This window comes from Dryobates pubescens, chromosome 14 (assembly GCF_014839835.1).
Source record: "Dryobates pubescens isolate bDryPub1 chromosome 14, bDryPub1.pri, whole genome shotgun sequence".
Taxonomy (NCBI): domain Eukaryota; kingdom Metazoa; phylum Chordata; class Aves; order Piciformes; family Picidae; genus Dryobates; species Dryobates pubescens.
The window spans coordinates 9,888,750-9,916,587 of NC_071625.1; the positions used below are offsets into that span (position 1 = coordinate 9,888,750).

Sequence of the window (27,838 nt, forward strand, 5' to 3'; positions counted from 1 at the left end):
CCCAGCCAGCACCCATGGGTGATATTGGAGTAGTCATCAATCCTGGTCCTAACAACCGGGGGGCCAGCAGGCCCCCCGGCCTTTGTTGTCACCACCACCATCACCCAGTGTGCACCATGGGCACTCACCAGTGATGAGAGGAAGATCCCTCAGCCCAGATGGGCTCAGCTTGGGGCTTCTGTCTTTCCTGCGGTGGATTAAATAGAGGAGTGGGTGGGGAGGGCCAAGTGGCCACACCTGGGGTGGGAGGAGACTCCAACAGAGCCCAGGATTTGAGGGGAAAAAGGGGGGAAATGGGGCAGGTGAGGGATTTTTAGGTTGTCAGGTAATGATAGGACTAGGGGGAATGGAAAAAAAAATAGAAATGGGTAGATTCAGATTGGACACGGGAAAGGTTTGCCCAGGAAGGTGATAGAAGCCCCATCCCTGGGAATGTTTAAGGCCAGGCTGGATGTGGCTCTGGGCAACCTGATCTACTGTGAGGTGTCTCTGCCCATGGCAGGGCAGTTGGAACTGGCTGATCCTTGAGGTCCCCAACAATTCTATGATTCTAGAACAGTTTTACAATTTAGGCTGGATGTTAGGAGGAAATTCTTTGCAGAAAGAGTGATTGGCCATTGAAAGGAGCTGCCCAGGGAGGTGGTGGAGTCACTATCCCTGTAAGTGTTTAAAATAAGACTGGATGAGGCACTTAGTGCCATTGTTTAGTTGATTAGATGATGTTGAGTGATAGTTTGGACTTGATGATCTTGAAGGTCTTTTCCAACCTGGTTAATTATTCGATACCAGCACAACTGTGGGGAGCTGACTGATTGCCCTTAAAAAAATAGCCTATGTTTTAGCTCTGTCTGCAGTTTTGTAGATGAAAATGTGGGAGCCACAGGCACATGTGCCACACTTCTGTCTAACATACTTTAAGAAGGCACACTGTTAATTTTTAGCAAAATGCAAGTCAGTCCATGTGACTTACAGTGAGGCAAACACTGTAAAACCTTTCAGGCAGATTTTGTGTGTTTTGCTACAGAACAGGGCAGACAGCAGAACTATGTGACATAATGCTGTAGCAAATGTAAAGGTTTGGGGGAATAACTTGTGGGTTAGAACACTGCAGCACTGGCAAGTAAATTTTAACAGTATTAAACTGTACAATCGTGGGGTTTTAATCTTGTTTGCCCTTTTCACAACACTGTTTCTATAAACTCAAGAAAAGCTGAATATGAGAGGCTTTTTTCGCTGCAAAATACTCTCCTCTAAAATGGTAACTGCTCTATGGCAGATCATGCAGAGCTTATATATAAAATACTAACAGGACATTTTAAGGTGACACACGGCACACTTCTGGTTTATGACTTTCCTCTCATTATGGTTAATGCACAGTATCCCATTTACACATTTCCTTCTCCTTTTTTCACCTTATGGACCAAGATCTCATTTCATGTTACTCATTATGGACTGGTTTGAGGTCCTGCTGAATTTAGTGGTGAAACTTGTGTTGCCTTTAATAGGGCCAGGCTGTGGCTCTGCGCATGTTCTGCTGTATTTGGAGTGGCTGTCATCAAGAATTAGCCTTGAGAGATTTGCAGGAACATTTGTTAGCCAGAAGTCAACCTGTTTTTTTCACTGAGCTAACCATCCAGAGCTGTGCAATAGTAACATAGTGAGGTCAAAAGTTCCTGGCTGCTTCTCACATTGGAGACCTGTTAAAAGTAAAGAAAATCACTACATATTAAAACTGATTTTATTAAAGAGATGTGAAATTGCTTTTATTTCATTACTGGACTATGGGCTGGTGGTGGGAGAGGAAGGTACATGTGTAAACTATGTATAGTTTCAGAGAAGGTGTTTATGGCAGCTGGGTGAGATGCTGATCATAAGGTATTTCCTGGGTACCCCTTATGCAAAACTAGAGTTTGCCAGTTGGAAAACATTAAATTTTACAGTGGTTTTTTGGAATACCATCTATCTTCTCCTGGGGTAAACTTCCCTACCACTGCTAGTCAGTTTCTAAACCTCATTATAGTAGCCACAAAATAAAGCATGTGACTTGTATTCTTAATTTTACCATTAAAATCTTTCTCTGGGATATTTTGTGGCATATCTTGCTATTTTTTCATGGGCTGTAGTGGGAAGAAGTTTGAACTCCATTTTGAAAAGCATCTTGGAGTGTAACTTCTCAGACAGCTTTTATGGCATCATATTATGTTACTTACCTAGCATATCCTTACAGTGAATTCTGGGCAAAATGGAATGACACTGAGATGAATCCCTCTGCTTATTTAGGGAATGCAAAATGTAATCCCAAAGATATTTCACTGTAATTTGCTGTGATTACTGTCTGCTTTCATTAAGCTGCTTCCTGGTTTGACATTTTTTATGTGTCTGTGCTCTAAACTTAGCTCTAAACTTCAACCTTTATTGCTATTACAAAAATAGATTCATTAGTGGAGCCTCCCTCGTGTGGGTAATATTAAAATAAACAGCAGGTACTAAGTGATTGGATGATAACAGGATTCTTCCACCTTCACCAAGCTTCCTTGTGAAGATAGCCCTAAATTTACAGTCTTAAAGCATGCAACATCCATCTCACAGGTCCACCATCAGGTACTTGGCTGTGCCCCAGGGTGGGCAGAGAAAGGTCTATCTGCAAGTGAAGCAGAGCTCTGCATGACTTTAAGCAAGCAAATAATCATTACAGGTAAGGAGAGAAACAGCCAGAAGCAATCATTAGGGATACCTTATTCCCTCTTTTATTAAGGCACTAACCTTGTCCTGACCTTGACCATGTGGGAAGGGTTTCTGAAGCCAGCCAAGGGGTAGGGAGTTGCTTTAGTTGCTAGCATCCTAAAGCTTTTCTGTAACTAAGGGATATGTCAAGTACTGGTTTGTAATGAAGTGTGTGCTCTCCTCATCAACTCTTCTTTCTCCTGTTTGTCTTTTCACTTAAGCAAGACCTGTGGGATTAACAAGCATGTTAAATGAGAAGGAACAGATACCTGTGAGTTTTAATGCTCCCTATAAAGATACTTTCAGTGACCAAAGACAAAAAAAGAAGCTAGTAGTATCATCCTGAGGAGTTTTTCTGTGTGAGTTAATTGGACCTCTTCTTTTCAGGAATCCTTTCAATCCTTGTGCAAATGTCTTTTCCAACCCTCTTTTCTCCTACTTTTTCATAGTTCTGCACATTCTGTGGCTTATAGAGTTGCTGAAACATTGCTGCTTTTCTCCTCATGCTTTTCAACCAAGTGTTTAGTTCCTTCTTGAGGAGGAAATCAGCTCCTGCACTGGAGAGCTAAAACACTGAGGAAATGGTAGTTTTATCTTATCATTTTGTAATGTCTGTTCCAACAGACCAAGAAGTCATTGGCAAAAGCTTTATCTACATTTTTGCCTCTTCAGTGCAAATGTCAAAAGGTGTTCTGACAAAAGTGGTTCTGCAAAGGTAGCTATTGCCAATTCAGCAGGTGGCCACACCAGCATAAGCATGACTGGCTTTGGGGCCAGCTGAAACTGTAACCAGGTGGCAAGCTTGTCACGGGGTCCATTCAGAAAAACACCACAAACCCTAAATAAAACCCCAAGCTCTTCATCTTTTCTTGTCCTTGCTGTACCAGTGACACTTCATATGTAGGCTTGGAGGAAAGACAAGCACTTCTGCAGCCAGACTGTTCTCTTTTCGGGATGTCAAATATCTTACAGGCAGTGGGCTTCTTAAAATCACCCCAAAGCTCCCTTGAGAAACTTACGAATAGGACTTGCTGCAAGTTGTCTTTTCTAATATTAATATTTGAATCTTCAGAAAAAGTTCCTCTCTGGACTTTCCTCTCACCAGATCTTAGCCTCAGTGTTTGGTACCTGCTCATATTACTCTGCTTGTGCAGGGCAAGTGTGTTGCAACTCCCACAAATCTAGTGGGGGGATCAGAGGGAAGAAAATGTGCAGTATTGGAGGGGAAGAAAATGTGCAGTATTGGAGGGGAAGTAACCAAAGTGACACGGTGAATTAGAGTTGTTTGTCAGCTCCTGACAGTATCTCCAAAATGAAAAGTGAGTTAATACGTTGCAGTCTGTTCAGTCTCAAACTTTAGATATCAGTATCATTGTGTTAGAGCTGAAGTGCAAGATGTGTCACAGCAGAGTGATCTTCTTTCAGTATCAACCTGTATATTGCAGCATTATATTTATCTTCCTGCTCTCAGTCTTATTCATAGGAGGGAGTGATAACAGCAAGATTGTGAGCTGTGCAAGCTGTCTAAATAAGATTTAGGCAAATGGCATGAGAGTGTATTTGAGGTTGGTTTTTTTTCTGCAGTGTGAAATTAAAACATTTCTGTCTTACCATTTCCTTTGGAAGTATGTTCACTGATTAGCAAAGCAGCTAGACATCAACAGAACAACATTGTTATTCTCATCACAGACAAATGAATTTTCAAAGAACAGGAGAGAAGCTTCAAGTCTTAACATTTTATATCATTTCCCTCTTAAAATATCTTCCCACAAGAACACCACCAGCCCATTATGTAGTTAAAGCACTTTGCTCTTTGCTTTTATTTAACATTGTGAATATCTGAGTTGTGACCACCTTTCTGTGAAGCTGCTAGGCAGCATTTACAAAACCCTGCCATGGCCATGGCCATAGTTGGGGGCTGCCACCATCCCCCTTAGTTCTTCCAGCTCCTCCTTTGCAGTGATGGCAGGGCTTCTGACTCTGAGCCAGATCAGATAGTTACGCTGGTAGAAAACTCATTACTTTCAATGCAAGCATTAGCTTTCTGCAGGTTTAATGATAAATGCAAAGTCCAGTGCAAGAGAAGTAGTGAGAGAGCCTGTGACAAGGGGAAAGGGATTGGGAAATCAGGCTGCCTCATTAGGCAATGTATAATTCTTCGTTGGGGCTAGCTGCCTTGTCAGGCTGCACAGACTAAACCAGTGGGATGTTCAGGAATAAAATCTGTGTTGTACTAATCCCCAAATCTTTATTCTGGTCCTGGAAAGTACCTGTGCATGTTTAGGCTGAAACTGCAGCAAATTTTGGGTTGTGCTGTCTCTTAACCCCCAGCACAAATCAGCACATAAACAGATAAATAAACTGCTAGAAACGTGGGCTAAGGAAACTCTTATCCAAATGCCTACTTTCTTTGGAAGTAAATCACATTCCTCCAGTGTGGTCTCCTTTGCAGTTTCTAGTCTCTACAGGGTTTCATGTTCTTTTCTTTCAGCCTGTTTTCTATACTAATTATCTAGGCACATTTGGAAATTCTACCCATTGGTAGTGTCTAGGAAAAACAGCCAGGCAATTTGATCCTGGCCACTTGTTTTGAGTAGTTAGAGAAGGACCCAACTTCACATATTGATGATATACAGCTGGTCATAATCTTAACATTGTGCTGACCTTTTGGAGATTACACATACCTTAAACTGGGGAATCTTCTGTGAAAGGGTCCTTTTAAATCCTAGCTAATTTCTTGCTGTGGAGCACTTAGATGCAAATGGGGAATCCTGCTTATGGCCTGTGTCACATAACCTTGCATCTTTTTAATTCCGGAACTGATTTGTTTGCTTTTTAAAACGCCACAACAGAGCACTTAATTACATTAACAGTCTTCATGATCTGGGATAACAATCAAGACTGTTCTTAGGAAAGACGTAAACCTGAAATAGCATGAAGAGTAATTTCCTCTCCCAGCTTCAGCAAGGTTCCTCCACAGGCTGCTTTTATCAGCAGTAACATCATTCTCTTGTTGCTTTAGGTGCATTCAGTAAATGGATATATTAAGGAAAACTCTGGCTGAAAACAGCCATTTCATTCACCATACTGTTTTAAAGACATTGCCAGTATTTATCTGTGACACATATGCTATTTCTTACCATGCCAATGAGAGCAAAGCAAACAATAAATCTAAGTCAGGTAGAAGTGCTGAGTGCAAAGGGATTGGAAAGAAGAGTAAGTTTAAGTAAACCATGAAAAATGGCAGGAATATGATGGTAAATGGAAGGCATGAAAGCCTGAGAAGATCTATACTTCTGCAGCACAGTTTGGCTGTTGTAGTAAAGAAAATATTCTCTATCAGATAATTACAGAGCACAGTTAAATGAGTGAGCACTGTTGTGCCTGCAATAGCTTTCAGGTGTTAAATTATTCTTGCAGAAATTGAGCTGGGGGTCCTGCATGTCCCCTCACCCCTCCCACAAGGGGTCCATTAGTTCTGGCTGGATCCCAACAGAGGTAATCACATACTGCCTGCTCTCCCTTGGTTTTGATCTAGTAGTTCTGAAAACTGGCATAGGTTTTTCCTGCAAAATACAGCCACTATCGCTGTTCCTGTGAGCTTGAGGAACAAGAAGAAAGTTTGCTTTTAATGTCATCCACCGTGAAATTTCATTTAACTGCTCCTTTCCTGCATCAGGAGGAAATGTGAGCCTGGAGATGTGACTCCTGCTCTGGCAGCTGTGCCTACATGGCAGCAGAGGGATACAGAGCTGAGGCGGGATCCACATGGTGGCCTGTGGCTCTGCTTCGAGAGGGACCCCTGCAGGTGTCCCACTGATAAGCGCAAGCAGTGTTTGAGAGGGGGAAATGATGGGATGTAGCTTAGGAGGAGGAGAGGATGTCGAAAGGAAGTAGGAGCAGTTTTGCTGCCTCCCTGGGGTGTGTGTGGGAGCTGTTTCTGTCAGTTCCTACAATGTGGTGGTGTTGTGGCAGTGGGACCATGTCTCAGCATGGTCCTGAACACCAACTGCTTTGCACAGCACCAGTGCTTACAGCACGGATGCTTAACTCTTTCTTTTTCATAACCTAAACTTGAACTGCTGTGTGGCTGGGCTGGATTTTGCCGGACAAGGGACTTTTCAGATTTTGGTAGATGAGAGATTTATTCCTACATCTTGCTAAATTTTCAAGATATTGGACATCTCTGTCTTTCACTTTGGCAGCTGCAGTTGGATCTCTCCATGAGGTCACCCTCTCCACACTCACATCCTGTGTCAGCTCACTTTTTGGGACTTCACGGCTTTGAAAGCTCGTGTTTGAACATATTTGCAGTCAAGTTCAGTTGTGAAAAAAAGCAGGAAAGATCCAGGTATGATGTGAAGGAAGGCTTTGATCCTCTTCCTTCAGAAGCAGGTTAAAGGCCTTTTTCTCTCATCCTTTGACATCAAATATTGCAAGAAAGACAGGAAAAGAATTTGAGACAGTGCTGCTTCTTGGTTTTCAAATGTGCTTTAAGTATACTGAGAGCCTCTCTTCAGTACATGTGTCACATAGGGCAGCAGAGACTTCTCCTGAACCCATATCCAGCCCTGCCATCAGTGGGGAACAAAGCATGCCCTTCCTAATTATTTTAAGCACTTAGTCACCACACGACTGGTCTCCTGCTACCCACTTGTGTTTCTTCCTCACTCTGCTGATCCAAATAGGACATCAGCATTCACAGTGTGAGAAAGGGGACTGTCTATGCTTACCCAAATGTGGAATGAAGGGTGTGAGAAAGCAGACCGGCATGTTGGTTGGGGAAGTTGTGGAGCTTATCTTGGGCATTTGGAGACACTGTGGAGAGATGCATGTGCTACCCAGGCTGGGGAAGCTGGTATTAAGGCAATACTATGGGGCAAACCCAGCAAAGTGGGCAGTTGGAAAGTCTGAGCATCTCCCCCATCAACTGCACTGACTTGAGCAGCACTGGGGACACCCATCTTGTCCTCCAGCCCCTAGATATCACTTCAGCTGCATGGGACAAACAGATTTATCCCCATAATCCTGAGCTGATCTACCCTGATTACACATTGCTACAGCATGATGGGCACTGAAAAGGACAATGTTTTGCAAGAGTTGAACCCTTGCACTGTGGCTGCTTGCTTGTTTGTGTTTTTCTGCTGTCTACATGTAACAAGTTTCAAAAGGAAGATTTTGTCTGTCTTAGAAAATTCCAGTTTTTCCAAACATTAAGTTCTTGTCAAACTGCATTTTCTCTGGTCTGTTATCTTGTTTTCTTTTGCTGATTTTGTCTAGTGGAATTAGAAACCACCTTCAGGAGAGTGGAGGGGCCCATTAGGCACACATTGACCTTCAGGCTCTGCCCACTAGGAATTCCTCTCACCCCAGTCACTGGTTTGTTTTTTCCCCTAGCATAATACTCCCATTTCAGCTTTTTGATTAATGGCATGAATAAATAGATTAGAAAACAGCAGAATAGTTCATAAAGATCTCTCTTCTTTCTACCTTGTAGCCCTTCTTCCTCCTGGATCTTCAGCTGATCCCCACAGAAAACTGCTGCTGGCAAAAGTAGAGACCTTCCTAGTAAAAAATGCTCTAATTCTAAATTAGACAACATTTGGGTTTTTCCCTGTCTTTTCACATAGTGTTACCCCTTCCTGCTCACCCACTCAGCTTGCAGTCAGGTGCATTTATTTCTACCCACAAGTAGTTTTTAGGACTGATGAGCTGGCTAACGTTTGAAGAGTGTTGTGGAAGAGCAGATTTTTGCTGCTGGTACAAGCAGAAGCAATATAGGCCTTGTATCCTGTTTTGTCAAACAACTGTTAACAGAGAAAAATAAAGAGGCTTTCTATAAATACCTTGAGAAGAAACTCTGTTCTGTGGTGGAAAGAGGGATTGACCTTTAGAAGAAGAGTAGAATTTTTTTTAAAACCCACAAACACAGTAGAGAGGGAAAAGTTCTATGTGGTAGAATTTTCTGTGTGGCGAGACAGTTACTAAATGCAGACTCTACAAATTGAGTCCAATTTTAATCTTCAACCTCTCTTTGTGTGATAGGGCCTAAGGCCATTAATGCCAGCCTTTTCCCTTATTATCATATACTATAACAATAACATTATACCCATAATACCGTGACAGCCATTCCAAAAACATACCATTAGACAATTATATTGCAACACAGCAACTCTGGAGACTGCAGGGGAGTATTTCTTGCAAGCCCTAATTGTTGCATCAATAGCATTTTTGACACCCTTGGTTACTGAGGAAGAAAGAATGTTTGTGATACCATATGTAAAATAGCATATTTGAAGTATTGATTTCAGTGCCTGGGTGTGAGTTATGAGTGAAATCCTCATAAGAACTGTGCTTGAAACAAATCCATGATTTAAAAGTTTTCTTGTATTGTTCCTCTCCTCTCTCCCACTCTTAAACTAGTGTCTGTTTTAGTTACTTTAAGACAGGAAATGTTCTGACACTGGAGTTATAACTAAAAGAAAGAATAGTGCTGATTTAAAAAAAAAAAAAAAGTCCTTTTATTCCCTTCCCCCAGATCCTTTAGTTCTGAAGATTTATTTCTGCTTGTAAAGTTATCTGCTCTGCTTATCCGGACGGTAATTGATAGGGCGCATCATGATAATTAGTCTAATGAGTTTCTTAAACCCCTAAGCCCTACAACTACTGGTTGCCTTTACTGTACCATAAATAAAAGCTTTAGGAAAGGACTGGGAAAAAAATTTGTAGTGAGGGAGCCTCTCTGTCCTCTCCAAGGGGTTTCCTCTTCTTGTTTTTAATGAGGCCCATATTAGTTGTCATTTGTACCTTCCCTGATGAATAGTTTGGGAGAAAAGCTTTCTCCGTGCGCAGCAACATTTGTGCCAAGATCCTGACCTTTGCTTTTGGTGAGGCCTCATTTGAGTCTCGGTCCCAAGCCCAAACATATTGTTGGATCAATCATGTTGATTTTTGGCTCCAGAAGTAATGTGCAGCTAATGAGTTGTACGGTGTACACATTAACCTCAGACCTGACAGCGCTAATGCCAGGCACGTAGCGAAACCACGCCGAGGCTGCAGGGAAGATGTACAGTGCTGGCATCTTAATAGAAGGAGACAATGAGAAACAGTAGAGCAGTGTCACAGGTCTGCTGCTTGTGGGATGTAGGATTTAATCAAAGAAGGAAAAACAAACCATCTTCTGTCAGAAGAAAAAAAAAATCTCAACACTATGAAGGTGCTTTATGGAGTGTGAAATAGAGAGGAAAGCCTGAATGTTTAAACAGTAAGATAATGATTTTACTACCAAAAGGGAACTTACTTTGGGGAACAACTGTTGAATAACGCTAGATTTAACCTTGTCAGAGATTCTCTCTTAATTATTATAGTGGCCTTGCAACAAATTTTGAGCATTGCTGTATTTTTTTTTTGATTAGCAGATACCTTATTTAGCAAAACTTCAGAAAAGTTCTCTTGTCCTCACAAGTAAAATTCGGAAGGCCAACTGTTGAATTACCACAAAGAGCCAGCATCACTGGTTTTGAAAGCAGCTGTTTCTGATCATTTCCAAAAGTAACACTTCCCTCCAAGGGCCAAATTTTGATCTCATTTTACAACTTTAATTCTAGAGAGAGAGACAGTATTTTGCTCATCATCCCTGTGGAGAGAGGCACAAAAATCCTAACGTGCACAATATGCTTCTCCTGGCAATTTTCCTCACTTGAAGGATTATAGGAAAGGAAGGAAGAGTTACACAATGACTACATAAGAAAGCAACATTTCCATTTTTATCGTAAGCCCTAAACATCCAGCTGCAGGGGACAGAGAAACGGTGATAGAATAAAAGTGCCTTCTACAGGTCACACAGTTTTATGTCCTCCTCTTTGTGCAATGAACACTGAACAATAAGGCTGAAGGACTTACTGCTACAAACAGTGAAACAAATGGAAAAATGTTGTACATAGAGGTGCAGTCCTTGCTGTTCATGTTAGACATTGGATGCAAGATAGGAAAAAGATCCTGAAAGGGACAGGATGAGAAGGGTGTCAGTGAGTAGAAGAATTCACAACAGAATCTTCTGGAACAGCAAATTTCTCTAGATGCATGAGAAGCATCTAGCTTCTCTAAGATGCATGAGAAACTGCCCCACTCTTGCATTGTTCCTGGTTGAGTTCCCCATACATGCAGTGTGTGGCAGTTTGGGCTGGGTGCCTCCTGCTGCTGCCATACAGGGTGCACCTCTGGTGCCCCAGGTGTCCAGCCCAGTGGGTGGACACAGGAAGCTGTGTATTTCATACCCATAATGTCCTGCTCCCTATAAATCCATCTGTGAGGTCTCACACTTCCTCTTTCTTCCCTCACTGCTCCCATGGTCGATGCTCCCTATCTGGTAATGGAAGGGGAGTTATCTCAGGGCCTCTTAGGCCTGGCTAGGCCTAAGATGCCAGAAGAAGAAGGGGGAAGGGCAGTCTCAGATCTGGCCAGCTGAGATTAGCCTAACAGTGGAGCGGGGGAAGAAAGAGCCTTGGGGGTTTTGGGTGTACTCTCAGGTAGGGAGAAGGAAAATGCTGGGAGGTTTCCAGGTATGCTGTGAGGCACTCTGTATGCTTTGGGATCTCTTTTGTCACTGTGCTTGTACCTTTCTGTAAAACACTCAACTGCCTTTCCATTTAAACTTTCCATCACTTCTGCAATCCATTTGTGTGATTCTCAGCATTTTTCTGCCCAGTGGGAGGCAAGGGAGGATCTGCCTCAAACTGGGACACAGTGTTACCAAGGCCTGGAGAGGCTGGGTGTGAAGTGGCCTCATGTTCGCATGAGGCATTGGAGTCTTATCCTGTCAGGCAAACCACAGAGGTAGAGAAATTAGACACTGTTGTATCGCGCCTGACCTCATGGCAGAACCTGTTGGAATGACAGTGGTCACTAGTCCAGCACTCAGAAATAACAAGCAGTTTCAGCAGGGAAGTGGTACACCTTCCATCTGTAGTAATAATCACACAATAAGATCCATGGAAAACTCTGCAGTCCATTTTAGAGCTGTCCTTGCTGAAATCTGCTATGAAGTCATATTTTCTTCTGGACTAGTAGCGATGTTAAGTGTTTTTCTCTTTTTACAGCTTAGTCTTTCTTTTTCTGGGTTTTTGTTGTTGTTGTTGTTGTTGTTGTTGTTGTTGTTGTTTTGTTTCCCCCAGGAAAATCAGACAGTAGCAGTAGAGTCAGAAGTATAACAAATGAGAGAAGTTAAACTTACTGGAGATAGGGATCAGAAGAGTCAGAAGTTGCTAAAAAAATGGTAGTACTTAGAAGGCATGCTCTTACAAAAGCTGAACCATCTTGCCAGCAACTTCAGCAAAAAGCACACCCATTCTTTACAGCTCCAGCTGCAAGGCTGTTGAGGATCATCTCAGAGATCTAGATGGATACCTTGGAATGTTTGGAGTATTTTAAGTTCAGGGATTTCCAGCCCCTGCTTGTGCAATGCACCTGTTCAATAGTCAAGGTACAAAAGGGGCTCTGGAGCCAAAGTGGCTGTTTCTTTGAGTGTACTTCAGAAGGAGACTCTGGGGGAGTCTGTTGAAGACAAATAGATTTACTTAGGTTCTAAAATGTTATTTGGATTCCCTGAGATTCAGGTGCTCATATGATAACTGTAGACCTACTGGAAGGATGCACCTGGGTTTTAATTATTAGACATTGACTGTTAACCACAGTGAAGATTCCTGAAACTGTGTGAACATACTGTGTTATTGTTGGTTGGGGTTTTATTTTTATTATTTTTATTTCTACATTCTGCTGAGAACATGCTGCTGTGCAAATAGCCACTTGTTGATCTTGTGCTGAACATAGCTGCAGACACTGGCCAGAGCAGGCTGCCAGTGCGCTGTTTGGATATAGCTGATTTTGTGTGCTTCAGCCTGGAAATGCCAGTGATGTCTGTAGAAATGGCTTGAAAAGTTCCCTTTGAGGGGAAGCCTGCTATGGAAATAGAATCTTACTGACTTGTTTATGCAATGAAAAGCTTTTACATAATTGTGAAAAGATCTGGTTCATGGTGTTGACTCTGGCCTCATCTCATCCCATGAGGCTTTCTGCAGGGCCCTTCAGGAGGGCAATACATTAAAACCTCAGGTTTAAACCCACACATGTGTTCATTCCATTTTAAAATGCTTATTATTGATGTGTTCTTTGGATCCCTGAATCACAGGGTTAAAGAATGCTTTAACATTTGCAGTTCTAAAATTTCAAAACAGAGGTTTAAATCTGCGTGCCCAAAACTGCAAGCAAAGGCAACTGGAAGAGATGGAAGAAGCTGGAGGTATTGCACAGAGAAGCAGCATGGAGGGGGATTACACAGCTATACAAGTTAGTGAGAGAGCCTTTAATGTGATATTTTGTCTTGAGGCTTTGTGGGGTTTCTGGGAAAGCTGGCTGTAGAGGGTAAGCTGCCTAACTGTTGGGTTCTTGCTTTGTTGTTGCAAGCATTTGAAATGAGGGAAGAGAGCAGCACCAATAGCACTGATTCTGGTGGTTAATAACATACTAATTATTATGTTAGTGTAATAGGGCCTAGGGAGTAGCCAAACCTGAAATGCCACAGTGTGAGATCGCAGTGTAACAGTACCAATAGGAGCAGACCCTGCTTCAGAATCTAACCATCCAAACAGGTAAGGTAGAAGAAATAGGAATGTGGAACTACACATCTGATGTTGTGTCTCTGCTGGAATTTTTGTTCCTGTAGTACATAAGCCAGATGGGTAAGTGCAGAAAGACAGACAGAGCCTGGGAGAAGGAAAGAGTGAGACAGCCCTGGAAGAGACTGGGAGATGAAGCTGAGCTATGAGAGCTTGTGGGAAGATGACAGTGGAAGGAGCAGTCACCGATGAGCTGCAGATGCTGTTGTGCACAGACAGGTGTACAAATAATTGAGTGGGCTGGAAGGTGTTGAAAAATTCCCTATTGGCAACAGTAAGTGTAGCCTTCTCTAAGTCTTTCATAATGCTTTAGGATTGTCTTCACAGCTGCAAGGAGACCCCAAAGAGAGGAATTTTAGCTTCTCTGTGTTCTTTCACTTCAGATTTGACAGAGGAGCTGTTTGCACTCATGAAGGTCACGCACATTGTCAGTTTCCATTAGCCTGGACACTGTCAAGTACAAACTCAGTCTCTAACCCCTTCAAATAACTTGAAACATCTGCCTGCATGTTTGCAAGCACAAGTAGAAGGAATGAGTTGTGGTTATAGGATTACATCCAAGCAAGTAAACAACTCAGTAAAACAGTTACGTGGAGCCAGCCACTAACAGGTAATGGTTATGCACCTAGAGCTCAGCATGGACCTGCAAAGGGGTTCTTCAAAGTTTAGGAAGCAGCAGTAGCATTTCAAGCTGCTTTACTAAAAAGTGAAATATAAGAATACCTGTCTTGGGGGTAACACAGATCACAGACTGCTCTTCTACTAGGAAAGCGATTAGCCCCCATGTTGTCATATGTCAGCCCCAGAGGTTATCGGTTTAGTGCCCAGGAAGCAGTGGCACTGAAGGGGGTGTAGATAGCAGCAAAGGAAGGTTGCTCCAGATCTCCTCTTTTCCTTCATCTTCTATTACTCTGTAGTTTGCCCCTGGCATTCTTCAGCACTGATTGCCCCTTCCTCTGATGTTATCTGGGTAACCTGAGGATCCATGTGGTCTGAGGACATACTTTAGAATAAATGGTGTTTTTAAAGGGGTGCTGCTTACATGCACGAAAATGTGCTAATAGCTGCCCCCATTTCCATCTGGCATAATTTAGGAGTAAATCCATTGACGTCAGTAGAACTGAATGGATATGAATACAATTGAAGTCAGGTCCTATGAAAACACAATAGCTTGCTCTCCATTCTCACTGTCTGTTCTCTTTAAAGTCCTGCCACAGATATAAACATCTTATTTGGGATTTAATCTGTTTCTGCCCAGTTTAATCAATTGTCTTTCTGTAAAGAAATTTACAAGATGCAGAGGTGAAGCCCTGCTGATCCTCTACCTAGCTTTAGAAAAAGTCTTACTGGCTGCTGGTTCTGAAACACAGCAGCAGTTGTTTGGGTTTTTTTGGCCTCGGTCAGTTATGTCAAGCAGTGTATCTGTAGCTATGTTTAGTTCAGAGCAGAAGTACGAGCAGAAATGGAAGCTTTTTGGCAAGCAGAGAACATGCCGTTCAGCTCATTCGCACAGAATGGTGTTAATGAATAGATTGTTTTCTGACAAACAGTTAATTGTGCTTGACTGTTTTCCATACAGCTAAGGAAATGAACAAGCCAATGAGGACGTGCTATTAAAAAAATTTAGAAATTTGGGTGTGAAACCACTGCTATGAAATCCTCTCCCATTTGCTATACTTTTAAAATGGGTTATATGAATATTTGCCTACTGCCTACTGAAGTACAGGGTTTCCAATTTTCTTTTTGCAGTTTTGTGTTGGTGTTACTCAAGTGTCCAGTTCTGGGCCCTTCAGTTTAAGAAGGACATGGAGACACTTGATCATCTCCAGAGAAGGGCAACGAGGCTGGTGAGAGGCCTTGAGCACAAGCCCTATGAGGAGAGGCTGAGGGAGCTGGGATTGTTTAGCCTGGAGAAGAGGAGGCTCAGGGGAGACCTCATTGTTGTCTACAACTACCTGAAAGGGGATTGTAGCCAGGAGGGAGTTGGTCTCTTCTCTGTAGCAACCAGCACCAGAACAAGAGGACACAGTCTCAAGTTACACCAGGGGAAGTTTAGCCTCGAGGTGAGGAGAGAGTTGCTAGCCATTGGAATGGGCTGCCCAGGGAGGTGGTGGAGTCACCGTCCCTGGAGGGGCTCAACAGGGGATTGGACGTGGCACTTGGTGCCATGGTCTAGTCATGAGGTCTGTGGTGACAAGTTGGACTTGATGATCTTTGAGGTCTCTTCCAACTTTGGTGATACTGCAATACTGTGATACTGTGAAGTGAATTACTTCACAATTTTTTACTAGTAAAAGGTTTAGATCAGTACAACTGCAAAAGACATCTAAACAAGTGTTGTAGTTTGAGCTGGGTGCCCCCCTGGTGCATTCACTTCCTGTGTCCAGAAGTCCAGCCCAGAGGGATGGACACAGGAAATTGTGTATTTCCTACCATAATTCTTTGCACCACTATAAGATCCAGTGCGGAGTCTGGCACTTCCTCTTTCCTTCCCTCTCCGAGACTTGGTAACTGGGGGAGAGATCTCCCGGCCATGGGCCTGATTGGGCCCAAGGCCACAGGGGGATGGGCAGTCTCAGGCCTGGCCAGCTGAGACTAGCCCAGCAGAGGGAGGGGGAAGAAGGAGCCCTGGGGGTTTTGCATGCACCCTCAGGTGGGGATGGGATCTTTCTTTGTCACTGTGCTTTGGGTTTTCTGTAACATTCACCGCTTTCTATTTAAACTTTCATCACTTTTGCAATCCGTTTGTCTGAGTCGTTATTTCTGCCTGTGGTGGGGAGGGGACCTGCCCCAACCCATTACAACAAGAAGACCAGTATTTATCTTCCCTGTCAGAATAAAACTGCAAGAAATAATTTGTAAACCTTCCCAGTGACTTCAGTGCAACTAAATTCCTAATACCAAGGGTAGAATTAGGTGTAGTCACTTTGGTAATATATATGTTTGTGCTCTTGGGGTTTTTACTTTCTTGTAGCTTCAGAAGCAATAGCAGCTCTATGATGTCCATATTGCCCTCAGCCATTTACTGTGAGTGGCTAGTACTTGCTGGCTGGATGATTTATGAACCACACCAGGACAGAGTCCTCTATTGATGAAATGAGTTGGTTCATGAGATCATGTATGTCTTGCACCAAAAATAATTTCTCTTTGGATGTGCTGTGTTTGTTAACAGATGTAAAAGTATAATGCCATCACCAGGGATTCATTAAATTCATTAAATTATGTGCTTAATGGATAATTCTTAAATCTGAAACCCATCATGGATTCAGTGAGATAACCTGTAGCATGCAATCTGTTTATGCCAGCTTTGAAAATTATTCCTCCAAATTTTCTTTTCTAGAGGAATGTTCATTTCCTGATAGAATTGTCCCATGAATTCTTAAATGTGATTATGACCAAAATATGAGGCACTGAGAATTAAAACCAGATAAAAAGCATTAGCTTTCAAAATTGCATAGCTTATACCGTGTAATTTGCTGATATTTGTAGGATTTGGAGCTGTAGATTGATGACTCTTATTGTGTAACTTTAAGTAATCTAGGTGAAATAACATGGCACAGCACTAAATCCTCTTCTCCTGTGTGGCTTAATTTAAAGCTCGGCATAGATAACAGCCGAGGGTTCTTTGCATTTGTCTTCCTCGTATGGCTCTGTTGAATATTCATAGTTTCTATTAACACATGCCCTTCAATGTTTGCTATATTTTTGTTGTAGATAGCAGATTAATTAAGTTGTTCCCATAAATCCTTGGACTGTGATCTTATCCTATCTTGTAATATAAGCAGTATCATGTCTGGGAAAGTAGTGCCTCTTGAGAATTATAGAATGGTCTGGGTTGGAAGAGTCTGCCAAAGGTCATATAGTCTAACCTCCCCTGCAGTCAGCAGGGGCATCCTCAACTAGATCAGGCTGCCCAAAGCCTTGTCAAGTCTCGAGTATCTCCAGGCATGGGGCCTCAACCACCTCTCTGAGCAACCTGTTCCAGTGTTCCACTACCCTCATGGTAAAGAATTTGTTCCTAACATCCAATCTAAATCTATTCTTCTCTAGCTTGAAGCCCTTGCCCCTCATCCTATCACTACAGGCCACTGTAAACAGTCTCTCTCCATCCTTCTTGTAGGCTCTCTTCAGGTACTGGAAGGCCACTATTAGGTGTCCCTGGAGCTTTCTCTTCTCCAGGCGGAACAACCCCACCTCCCCCAGCCTGTCATCATCATCAGAAGTGGCAGCTCACATCCTGACCATAGGTGCAAATCTCATAGCTTGAATAGTTTTACTTTAGGGATATTTCTTCTACTACCACCTTCTGGAATAAAGAGGGTTTATGAAAGCTTAACTCTCATTTTCTATTGTAGGTTCCTAGCCATAGATAAAAGCTAGAAACTGTGGAATTTAAGCGAAGCACAAAGGCTTGATGGATTAGCAAGAATTAAAAATGTATTTTAAATATCAAACAAATGTCAGACTGATTTTCAAGCCCTACTTGAAGTCCTCAAAGGCGCTTTGGGCGGCTAGAGTTGATAGTACTGATTTCAAATTAAAGCTGCCTTGTCAGTTATTTTTGTAATGTTAGGGAGGTGTGTGCATTTCTTCACGTACCAGTTAGGGCATGGTGACAGCTATCCAGCAAATCACAAGACCAAACTGCAGTGCTCTTCTACCTCTGAGCTTTGTCTCCTGCATTCTTCCCGCTTACTCCTTCCCTCATTCTACTGCTTTCTATTTTCCAGGCACAGTCTGAAACTACCACAATATCACTCTCCTGAAATTACTTAGGCAGGGTTAGAGTAATACCATGTTAAAAAGACAATTAACTGAAAGACCAAATTTGACTTTCCTATTAGTCTCCCAAGTGTGTAATGGTACCTGACCACATAGTAGACTCAGGATCACAGTGGCACATGCTCCAGCATGGGGAACGATTGCCTAATGGTGACACTGGCCAAGGACTACAGTACCAGAACAAGAGGACACAGTCTCAAGCTGCACCAGGGGACGTTTAGGTTGGATGTTAGGAAGAAGTTCTATACGTTCGATACAGAGAGAGTGATCGCCCATTGGAATGGGCTGCCTGGGGAGGTGGTGGAGTCGCCATCATTGGAGGTTTTCAGGAGGAGACTTGATGGGGTGCTTGGTGCCATGGGTTAGTTGTTTAGGTGGTGTTGGATTGGTTGATGGGTTGGATGCGATGATCTTGAAGGTCTCTTCCAACCTGGTTTATTCTCTTCTATCTGGAGTATCTGAGGATTTCTGTCAAGGGTTTTTACAGAGCAGACTAGACAAACCTTGGAAGCAAAGCCCATCCTTTCTTGAGCAGAGGCCAAATGAGTTGATTTTTCAATTCATCTTGACCCCTCTTTCTATGAGTCTGAGCATTCACATTTCTGAACCAGTGACTGTTTTAAGCCTTCTTGGAAGACAGAAAAGGGGTATTTTCAGCTTTTCAGTGAGACAGGTAGCACTTTTTCATTAGATCTGATTTTGCCTTCTGTAGTCATTCCTTATAAAACTAATAAATCCCAAATCAAACAGAGCTTTCTGAAAGGACAAAGATTTTAAAATTCAACTTTGTCCTGGTTAAGGATGGAAAGAAAATTAGTTGGATATTAAACAGAATAGCTGGTCATTTCCTACCTTTACTGGCACCCTAGTTCACCAATACTGAGATCCTCCATGAAGACTTGCTGGATGGTCTTCTTCCAACTCCATACCGGTGTCAAAAATATAGCAAACTGGAAATCTGTTTCATGGGCAGAGGTCTCTTGGAGTTAAGCTGAGTTTCTAGGGCAAGAAAACAGGTATATTCCTTGAGTATCTTAGCCAGCTTCTGGAGGTCTCTTATTGTGCTGGTGGAGCTACAGTCTTTCTCTGTTTCTATCCATTTCAGAAAAGATGTGGTCTCAAACAATTTAATGTCTTTGAAAATTATAACCAAGTAAGACACAAATAATAATAATAAAAAAAGACAGGAACTTTTTTGGCATAAATCTTTACTTAGGCATCTAAATACGTAGGGTTGAGTTCCAAACTGTAATTAATTATTGTCAAACTTTTCAGAAACCTGCCTTTTATTTTTCCTCCCAAATTAAGTGAAATTATTGAGGATTCTACTTGTATTTTTGCTTTTTCAAGAATCATACAATCCTAGAACGGCTCAGGTTGGAAGGGACCTTAAAGATCATCTACTCCAACCTCCCTGCCATGGGCAGGGGTGAAGAAGGCTGACAAGTATTTCTCAACATGTTCAAAATGCCAGTTGATGAAACATAATGTATAGGTTTTATCTGTGCTTTGAAGGCAAGACATTTTCGTGCCAGGCAGGTAGTGAGTTCACTCATTACTTGAGGTCATTAGTTGCATTGCAGTCCATCAGTATTACTGAATATTGATCAGTGACACAATAAACTGAAAAGATGCAAAGACTGTCCTTAGGACAACATAAAGAATAGCAAAGACAAAGAAACATCTTGTTCTCTCTGTGTTTTTTAACAGCCCTTGTTATTTATAATGACCCTTGAGTAAAGTAGTCAAATCTGTCACTCTTCAAAAGGCACCAGTCATGATGGACTATTATTTCTGAGGCTGAATGTTAGAAAAGACAATACCATAGAGAAAGGCACAGAATATCTTCTGGGACAGATTTCAGTCACTCTGGTTCTATTGTAGACATTGATGATGATTACCTGTCCTTCACCAAAGAGACACCATAATAATTTCAAATGGCATTTTACATGTTTAAGCCATCATTAAAAACTGCAAGCTGCTTTCAGATCAAAACTCTACCTCCAGCATTTATGTTTGATTGGGCACTGTTGACAAGCATTCTTGAGCTGATGATTGGGAATCCATGCACTTCCACTGAATTGAAAGATGAGATGTGTGTATCTTTTGAGGTTATGGGTATTGTAGCTCATTTATCCTAATGTGGTACCCACTTTGTCAGCTGAAGTCAGATTCATTTGTAATTTATAGTCTCTTTAGGACAGTGAGTTGAAACTGTGGTGTGTTTATATTGATTGTGCTCCTCTACAGTTACCATTATGCCCCACTGATAATGATGAACTCTCTCATAAAATACTTCACTTTGGCTTGAACAGAAACCTCAGCTCACAGCAAAACTCCACTACATAGCATTCTGCAGGGCATAGCAGAGAACAGTGGTTGCTTTTGATGTCCTGGAACATTCATACCTGGGGGAAACTGGTTTTCTCCTCCACTGATTAACACCATCTGTTCTTGAGCAGTTGCACAGGAGACCTGGTAGAGCTTTCAAAGCTCCCTGTCTATTGCCTTCCTTTTAACTCAAAACAACTCACAGGCATAATCCCTTCTCTTCTGTGGCAGACCACAATGTGCAAAGTAGCTCATGGACCAAACTTCAGCCCAGGGGCAACCTAAAGAATGTCTTTCTAATCCAAATCTGGAATTAGTTTGTAATTCTTTACAGTGTTTCATAGGCTCACAGACTAATATAGGCTGGTAGGGAGTTCTTGTGGTTCAATATCCCTGCTGTAAGCAGAGCCAACTCGACCAGGTTGCTTAGGGCCTTGCATAGTTATGTTGTGAGTATCTCAATGGGTAGACATTTCAGAGCCTGCTCTGGCACTTGACCACCATGACATGGTGAGAAAATTTCTCTGAGTATCAAATAAGAAATTCACTTATTTCAATCATGCATATTGAATCCCATCTTCTCACTGCACACCTCTGAGAAGAACTTGACTCTTACTTTCTCTGTAGCATGGGAGACATGCAGCTCTTCAGCCTTGATTCCCAAGGGCCTCTTCCAAAAGCTGAAGAGTTTCTAGAAAAGTTCCAGTTGACACCATTGAGCTCTGGAGAAAATATCTGTTATAAACCTGGGATTGAGCATTCTTGTTTGGCTGTAGAAAGGACTGAGATCACCTGCTGTTCACGTGGGGATTAGCACAGAGGACTGAAGTGCTTGTCTTGACATTTGGAGGTATTTGGATATGAGCCAGAGCTGAAGATACCACTAGTCCAGAGAGTCAGGACATCGATGTGAGCATACTGCCAAGCTGATGTGATCAACTCTGTGACTTGTGACAAAAGTTGTCAGGTGTCTTGCTATCTTAAAGGATGTTTAGAAGGAATTCAGACTTGAACAGACCTGTCTTGAGAATTTGTGTCCTGTCCATACTCAGCACTGCCCCTCTAACTACATCTGCCTGGGCGCTGCTTGGGATAGCGCAAGGATTGGATCAGCATGGTCCAGGTCCCTGCTGTGGTTCCTACCTGACCTGCACAGCTCTGGTGGCTCAGCAGCAGCAGCAGCAGCACCAAGAGCGTGCACTGCTTGCTCAGTGCTCAAAGGAGGCAATGTTGTGCCCTTTGGGGGATCTGTTTGTGCCTGTCTGTAATCCAGATCTGATAATGGCACAAGCCACCTTTGAGCCATCTCTGAGGTGAAAGAGAGAGAAGAACAAAACCAGACATGTTTTCATTATCTTCTTCCCCATAAACAATGTGTACATTATTTCCTGTTTTAGAACTGCAAAGTTTAGCAGCAAAACACATCTCATCGGCGTGTGGCTTGGGAGGTGTTGATATCCCCTGCCTACAGCTGTCACTTACACCCACTCCTGCATTGCAAATTGCCTCCTGTCAAATGAGCTCACAGAAATACCAGCATTGTTGCATCTGCTGGGGTTTGCATGATGTATTTCTGCATCACTGATGTTCGTCTTGCAAAAATCCTTTTCAGTCCCAGCTGTTATTTTCAGGAGCTGACAAGGAGATTTCTGTAAATGAATCCAATTTATTCCAAACATGGACATAGCTCTTCATCAAAAGACAGTGAAAAGGCAAGGAGTATGTAGCAGAACATATTCTAGCCCGTGTCAAAACTGGCTCTTGTCACTATGGCGAGATTTTAATTGAGGGAGAAGGGAAAGTGACAAGAAAAAGTTTCTGAAAACTTTTCCTGGTTACTTCTGTGCTCCCTGTGAATGGACAGTGTGCCTCTGGGATTTAGGAGAGGGTGATGGAAGAGAGAGTTAAACCACTTAATGTAAATATGAACTTGCTACCTTCACAGTGGTTCTCTGAAAGGCCACATTTTGGTTACTTGCTGCAGTGGAGTGCACTGGCAAGATGTATTTTGTTTACTAAACAGGGAATGTAATTGAAGTGTCCCTTTTGAGTTAATGAAAATATAAAACAGCTTTCCAGAGTAGACCAAAGCCTCTAATTTAATTATCTGTGAGCCTCATGGATTAAAGGTATTCTTTCATCCATTCCTGGCAGCCTGAAGTAGATAAGTAACTGAATTTCAAAGGCAAAAACGTACAAAAAGGAGACCTGGCTGATGAAAGACCAAAGGGCCAAACTATTTGTAAAGATTTGTCTCCACCGAGGTGCCCATTGTCTTTATGACAACTATGTGTGAAAACTATTAAAGATATGGAAGCTGTGATACTCATTAATGTGGCCAAGGGTCCCCATTGCCTGCATGAAAAACAAACTGCCTCCTCTTTGAAATATCATTTGCTGTGTATCAGGAGTTACTCTTTAAGGGTAAATTGCAAGCAGTGGCCTTGAGCACAGGAGCTGGTTCCAGAAACGCACCAGGAGCGGTCCTGCAGGTAGTGGTTGAACTTGCTGCAGTGATAGTTGCAGAGTCTTTCAGACTGCAAATCTGGCCCTAAAGCAAAACCCAGAGCAATGCAGTTCCACCACTGAAAAGGCACGCAGAAGCAGCCAGAGCTCATGTGCACCCTTGGTGCTATGTGGTCTGATGTGTCCTAATGCTGTGTGAGCTCTCTGCTTTCTGCACTGACACACTTTTGTTCTTGGGTCAGCCAAAGGCTGTTGGGTAAAGTCTCCATGTAGCTGCTGAAATACTGCAGCCATCCTTGCATACTTTTTGTCCACCTTCACTTTTACATCTGCTCATGCTGTGCTGCAGCAGTAGTTGCCACCTTATCATAGACCACAGTGTCCAAACAGAAACACAGACCATTTAGACTGACTTTGCAGAAGAAGCCTGTGACTGAACCAGACATGAACACAGGCTTCCTCTGGTGTCATTCCAGGCCCAGCCATCACATGGTAATACACAAAAACTTAGGTTCTGTCTCTGCCATACATGAAATAACTTCTGAACTTGGAAAGGTAAAGCAGGGAGGTGTATCTGGGGAAAAGGGGTTTGTGCTTCATGAGGTATGTGAGGAGCAAAGAGGTTTGTGAGTAGCAAAAAGAATGCTTCACTGCCTTCTGAATTTTGTTAAGAGTATGTTCTCCCATATCAGGTTTGTACTTGAAGGCTTTTATTTAAAGGCACAGTGAGTCTAGGAAAGAAAGAAACCAACAAGTGTGCTTCTGGTATAAGCATTTACAGCTTCACTGACTTGAAGTGGAATTTCACCAAGGAATATAAGCAGTGACCTCAGCTGAGATGAGCAGAGCATGGAGAGGGGGCACTGGTACCTGTTGCCTGGAGTTACCTGACCAGTGCGCAGAAGACAAGCACAACATTTGCTGATTCATTTTATTTGTGGTGGGAGGTTTGTGGAATACTGATTTATTTGTTTTTCTAGTTCATCTGGTTTTGACCTAACATTTTAGATTGTGAAAAAGCATTGGGTTTGAAAATGTTTTTAGCGTGGATATATATCTGTCTGCAACACACATCAATGCACTTTGATTTGTAGGGGTGCAAGTGGGAATGGAGTGAAGAAACTGTAGAGCAGAGGACAGAATTCTGGCTAAGAATCTGGCCCTAACCATCATCTGAAATGGTGCCTCTAAAATGTATTGCAGATGATACTTACATTTACTCTTACAGAAGTATTTCATGCTAATTTTAGGATATGTCAGATCTTAAAGCCTTTAAAACTTGAACAATTCCTTCACTTAATTGTCCATAAGCAGCTTTTTTTTTTTTTGCTTTTGCTTTGTAATTTGCTGTTGTACTTGGTATGACACTTGCTTGATCTGGATTAATTTCCCATGCTGCTTTGTTCTTGAATGTGCCCTGGAGGCTAATGGTGTATCACAGCCTCTCTTCTTTCTTTGTAGAATTTGCTATTAACATTTATGGGACAGCGTGTTCTCTTTGACACCTTCCCGAAGTGCCAACTGACTGCTGAACAGCACAGCATCAGCTGTTACAGCCTGATTCAAAACTCAACAAAATCAGGAAACAGTAATGCAGTTCAAGGTTCTTCAGGAAAGGCAGTATCTTTTATTACATCAGTTGTTGGAGCTGGGGAAGAAAAACCCAACAAGAAACAGAGAAGCTTTCAGGCACACAAATCCTTCTTCAGGTCTGAAATAGCAGCAACATTGCTTACACCAGCATTCCATAGCAATGAGACAGCCATGGTCCAGGCAAAGTTTAAAGAACATAGTTTAAAGTGTGTGTGTATTTGCACAGCCTTTCTCACTTGGGAGGGCTTCCTAGAAGAATGCAGGCAAACATCATTCTCCCCTCTCCTCTTCCCACTATACCCCCTACAAGAAGAGAGAGTATCCCACAAGAAGAGACAGTCCAGAAAAAGTCTTCAATACCTTATGACTGGCCCACATCTTCTCTGTAGTCACCCTGTCATTGGGAAGGACTGAGACAAAGCTGTGGGCTTCACTCTGCAGGTGGCAGCTGCAGAATCCACAGTGGATATTCTGCCTCCCCATGTTTATGACTCTCTAGCAAATAGTTGTGGGACCGGCTGGCAAAATGAATTTCATGCCCTTTACTTGTGGTTACTTTACAGAGAGCAGTGCTTCCCAGACTTTCTGGAGTTGCAGCTGACTGACCAGCTACCTAACAACAAAGCCTGTGACTGAAAATGCTGCCCAGGCAGGATGGTTGTGCAGAAGAGCTGTGAGAAGCCTCCCATAATCTTGTGTGTGGTCACAGTTTAGAAAAATAAGAAGTAATAGCCCAGTAAACTCCCCACTTACTCCTCTAGATTATGGATCTCAACACCTTGCTTCTTCATCTGATGACAGATTTTATGTTTAGTTGCCTTTTTCTTTAAAAAGTATGTTAACAAATATTTCTGGTTAAAGAGCATAGGCAGGTGCTCAAAAAGGAAATGGTAGCATTAACTGTAACATTTATGTCTATATTCCCACAGTAGGAACTGAGGTGTTACCTGTAGTTAATAAGTGATATTAAGAAGCTGAGGATGCTTTTTGCCCATCTGCATATTTCTGTGGTACCTGGGCCCATGAGAAATCTGGATTTTGCTTTCTGGAATGAATGAATAGTGTGTTAATTATGGGGCTTCTCTTGAAAATGAAAGGTTGCATTTCTAGAAGCTGTCGTCACAAGAAAATTGTAAATAAGTACCGAAACTGCTGAAGAAAGTCAAAAGATGAATTTAAGTTGATTAACACACACGAACAACTGATGAGCAGATAATGCTGCACACAAGAATATCAGTATTATTGGAGAAGTGTAATTCAGAAGGAAAAATGCCTCTTTAAACTTATGCCAGCCAAAAATCTTAGTTTAAAATCTCCTTTGAGCATTGTTCTGGTGCAAAGCTGTCTTAAAACAAGCTTTACAGTCCTTAAAAGTCTAGAAATCCGTGGGACTCTGTCTTCATATCAAATATGAATGTTTCCAATGTAGTTCTCAATCTGAATCCATCAGGCACATCATACTTTAGGATCTGAATTGCTCTTGCTGGCTGTTCCACACCCTCCTAACCTGGTCAGTCTTTCATGCTTTTTAAATGGTACACATGGCCATGGCAGATAGGTTGGCATCAACCAATAAAATAGTGGAGACAACTGTTTCTCTCTTGCAGAGAAGGTTTTAAGGGGGGAGTCATCTAGACAGCCACATTCTCTAGTGAATCTCAGAATCTATTTCATTCCCTTTAGTACAGAGCCAAAATGCTTGGGCTTGAAAGCATGGCCGTGAGTGTTACAGCATCATGGGATTTCTTTTTCTTTATGTGCACCAAAAGAAAAATTAGGAATATGTCTGTGAAAGACAAGAGCTTCATTTTCACTTGAATCCAAGAGCCTTTCGTATTCCCATCTCTTTTAAGACGCTCCTCTACTACCAGAGTGAAATAAATGAAAGCCAGGATGCATACTTGGTTTCCATAACAGTAATTGTATAGTTGTGTGGACTGACACATCTAACCTGCAAAATGTATTTCCAAATCTGGATTCTGCAGTCAGTCAAGGGCGCTGATGCCTCAGCCTTTAGACATCTTCTGCAAATGGGTTTGAAATGTGGATGCAGATCCATCAGTGAGTTAGTGCTTCATATCTATTCCTTGTTTAGGGTTTGAACTCTGTATACCAATGGACTTGTAAAACTTGAAGAACAGTGTGAAGGAGAAAGAAGCAATGAAAATGTGAACTGCTAAGGAAAAACCTGCTATGTTTTTATTACTTGACACTCTTCTTTAGTAGTGACCATGCTGCAGCTTTTTTAATCTGTGAAAATAGAAACTGCAGCAGCAGTGTCCAGCACTCAGGTTAACGTGCCAGCCCCACATGAATGGTGCACATTATAAATATGTATTTAAGGTCCTTTCTTGCACACCACAGCTAAATAACAGCCAGCTCTGTCTCAGTGTTCTTCCACTACTGCATTTATGGAGTAGCGTGTAGTAGGGGAAGGCTGCAAGGAAGGACAGAAATGGAACTAATGACAGCGTCAGATGCCATTGTACTTCTACTCCATTTCTGCTGCAGATGGTTATAAATTCAGGTGGGAGATATCAAAAAGCCAAAGTAGTATCACGGTATCACAGTATAACCAAGGTTGGAAGAGACCCCAAGGATCATCAAGTCCAACCTGTCCCAACAGACCTCACAACTAGACCATGGCACCAAGTGCCATGTCCAATCTCCCCTTGAACACCTCCAGGGACGGTGACTCCACCACCTCCCTGGGCAGCCCATTCCAATGACGAATGACTCGCTCAGTGAAGAACTTTCTCCTCACCTCGAGTCTAAACCTCCCCTGGCACAGCTTGAGACTGTGTCCCCTTGTTCTGGTGCTGGTTGCCTGGGAGAAGAGACCAACCCCTTCCTGTCTACAACCACCTTTCAGGTAGTTGTAGAGGGCAATGAGGTCACCCCTGATCCTTCTCTTCTCCAGGCTAAACAATCCCAGCTCCCTCAGCCTCTCCTCTCTCTTCTGTTCTGTTTATTATCTTGTCCAAGCTTTTACTTGTTCTTATCATCATTGCACAATGGTAGCTTTGTCACTTGTTTCACTAAAACTGCTCTTTTTCAGGTGCCAGGAGACAATGAGAAGCACTGGAAGCCAGTGCTAGTGGTCTTGACGGAGAAAGACCTCCTAATATATGAGAGCATGCCGCGGATGAAGGAAGCTTGGTTCAGCCCTCTGCATACCTACCCCCTACTAGCCACCAGGTACCTGTGATTTTTTTTATTATGGTCACTTCAAGGGGGTAGAAATGGCTAAGGCAGCTGGGAGCAGGTGT

General features: G+C 42.5%; 1 protein-coding gene across 1 annotated transcript in view; it reads left to right on the plus strand.

Annotated features, from left to right (window-relative positions):
• The window catches only part of SNTB1 (syntrophin beta 1), a 110,809-nt gene that overhangs the window by 71,787 nt on the left and 11,184 nt on the right, over positions 1-27,838 (plus strand). Inside the window, exon 4 of the mRNA XM_054167451.1 lies at positions 27,628-27,767. Coding sequence (XP_054023426.1) covers positions 27,628-27,767 — 140 coding nt within the window. The remainder of the gene's footprint in view (positions 1-27,627; positions 27,768-27,838) is intronic.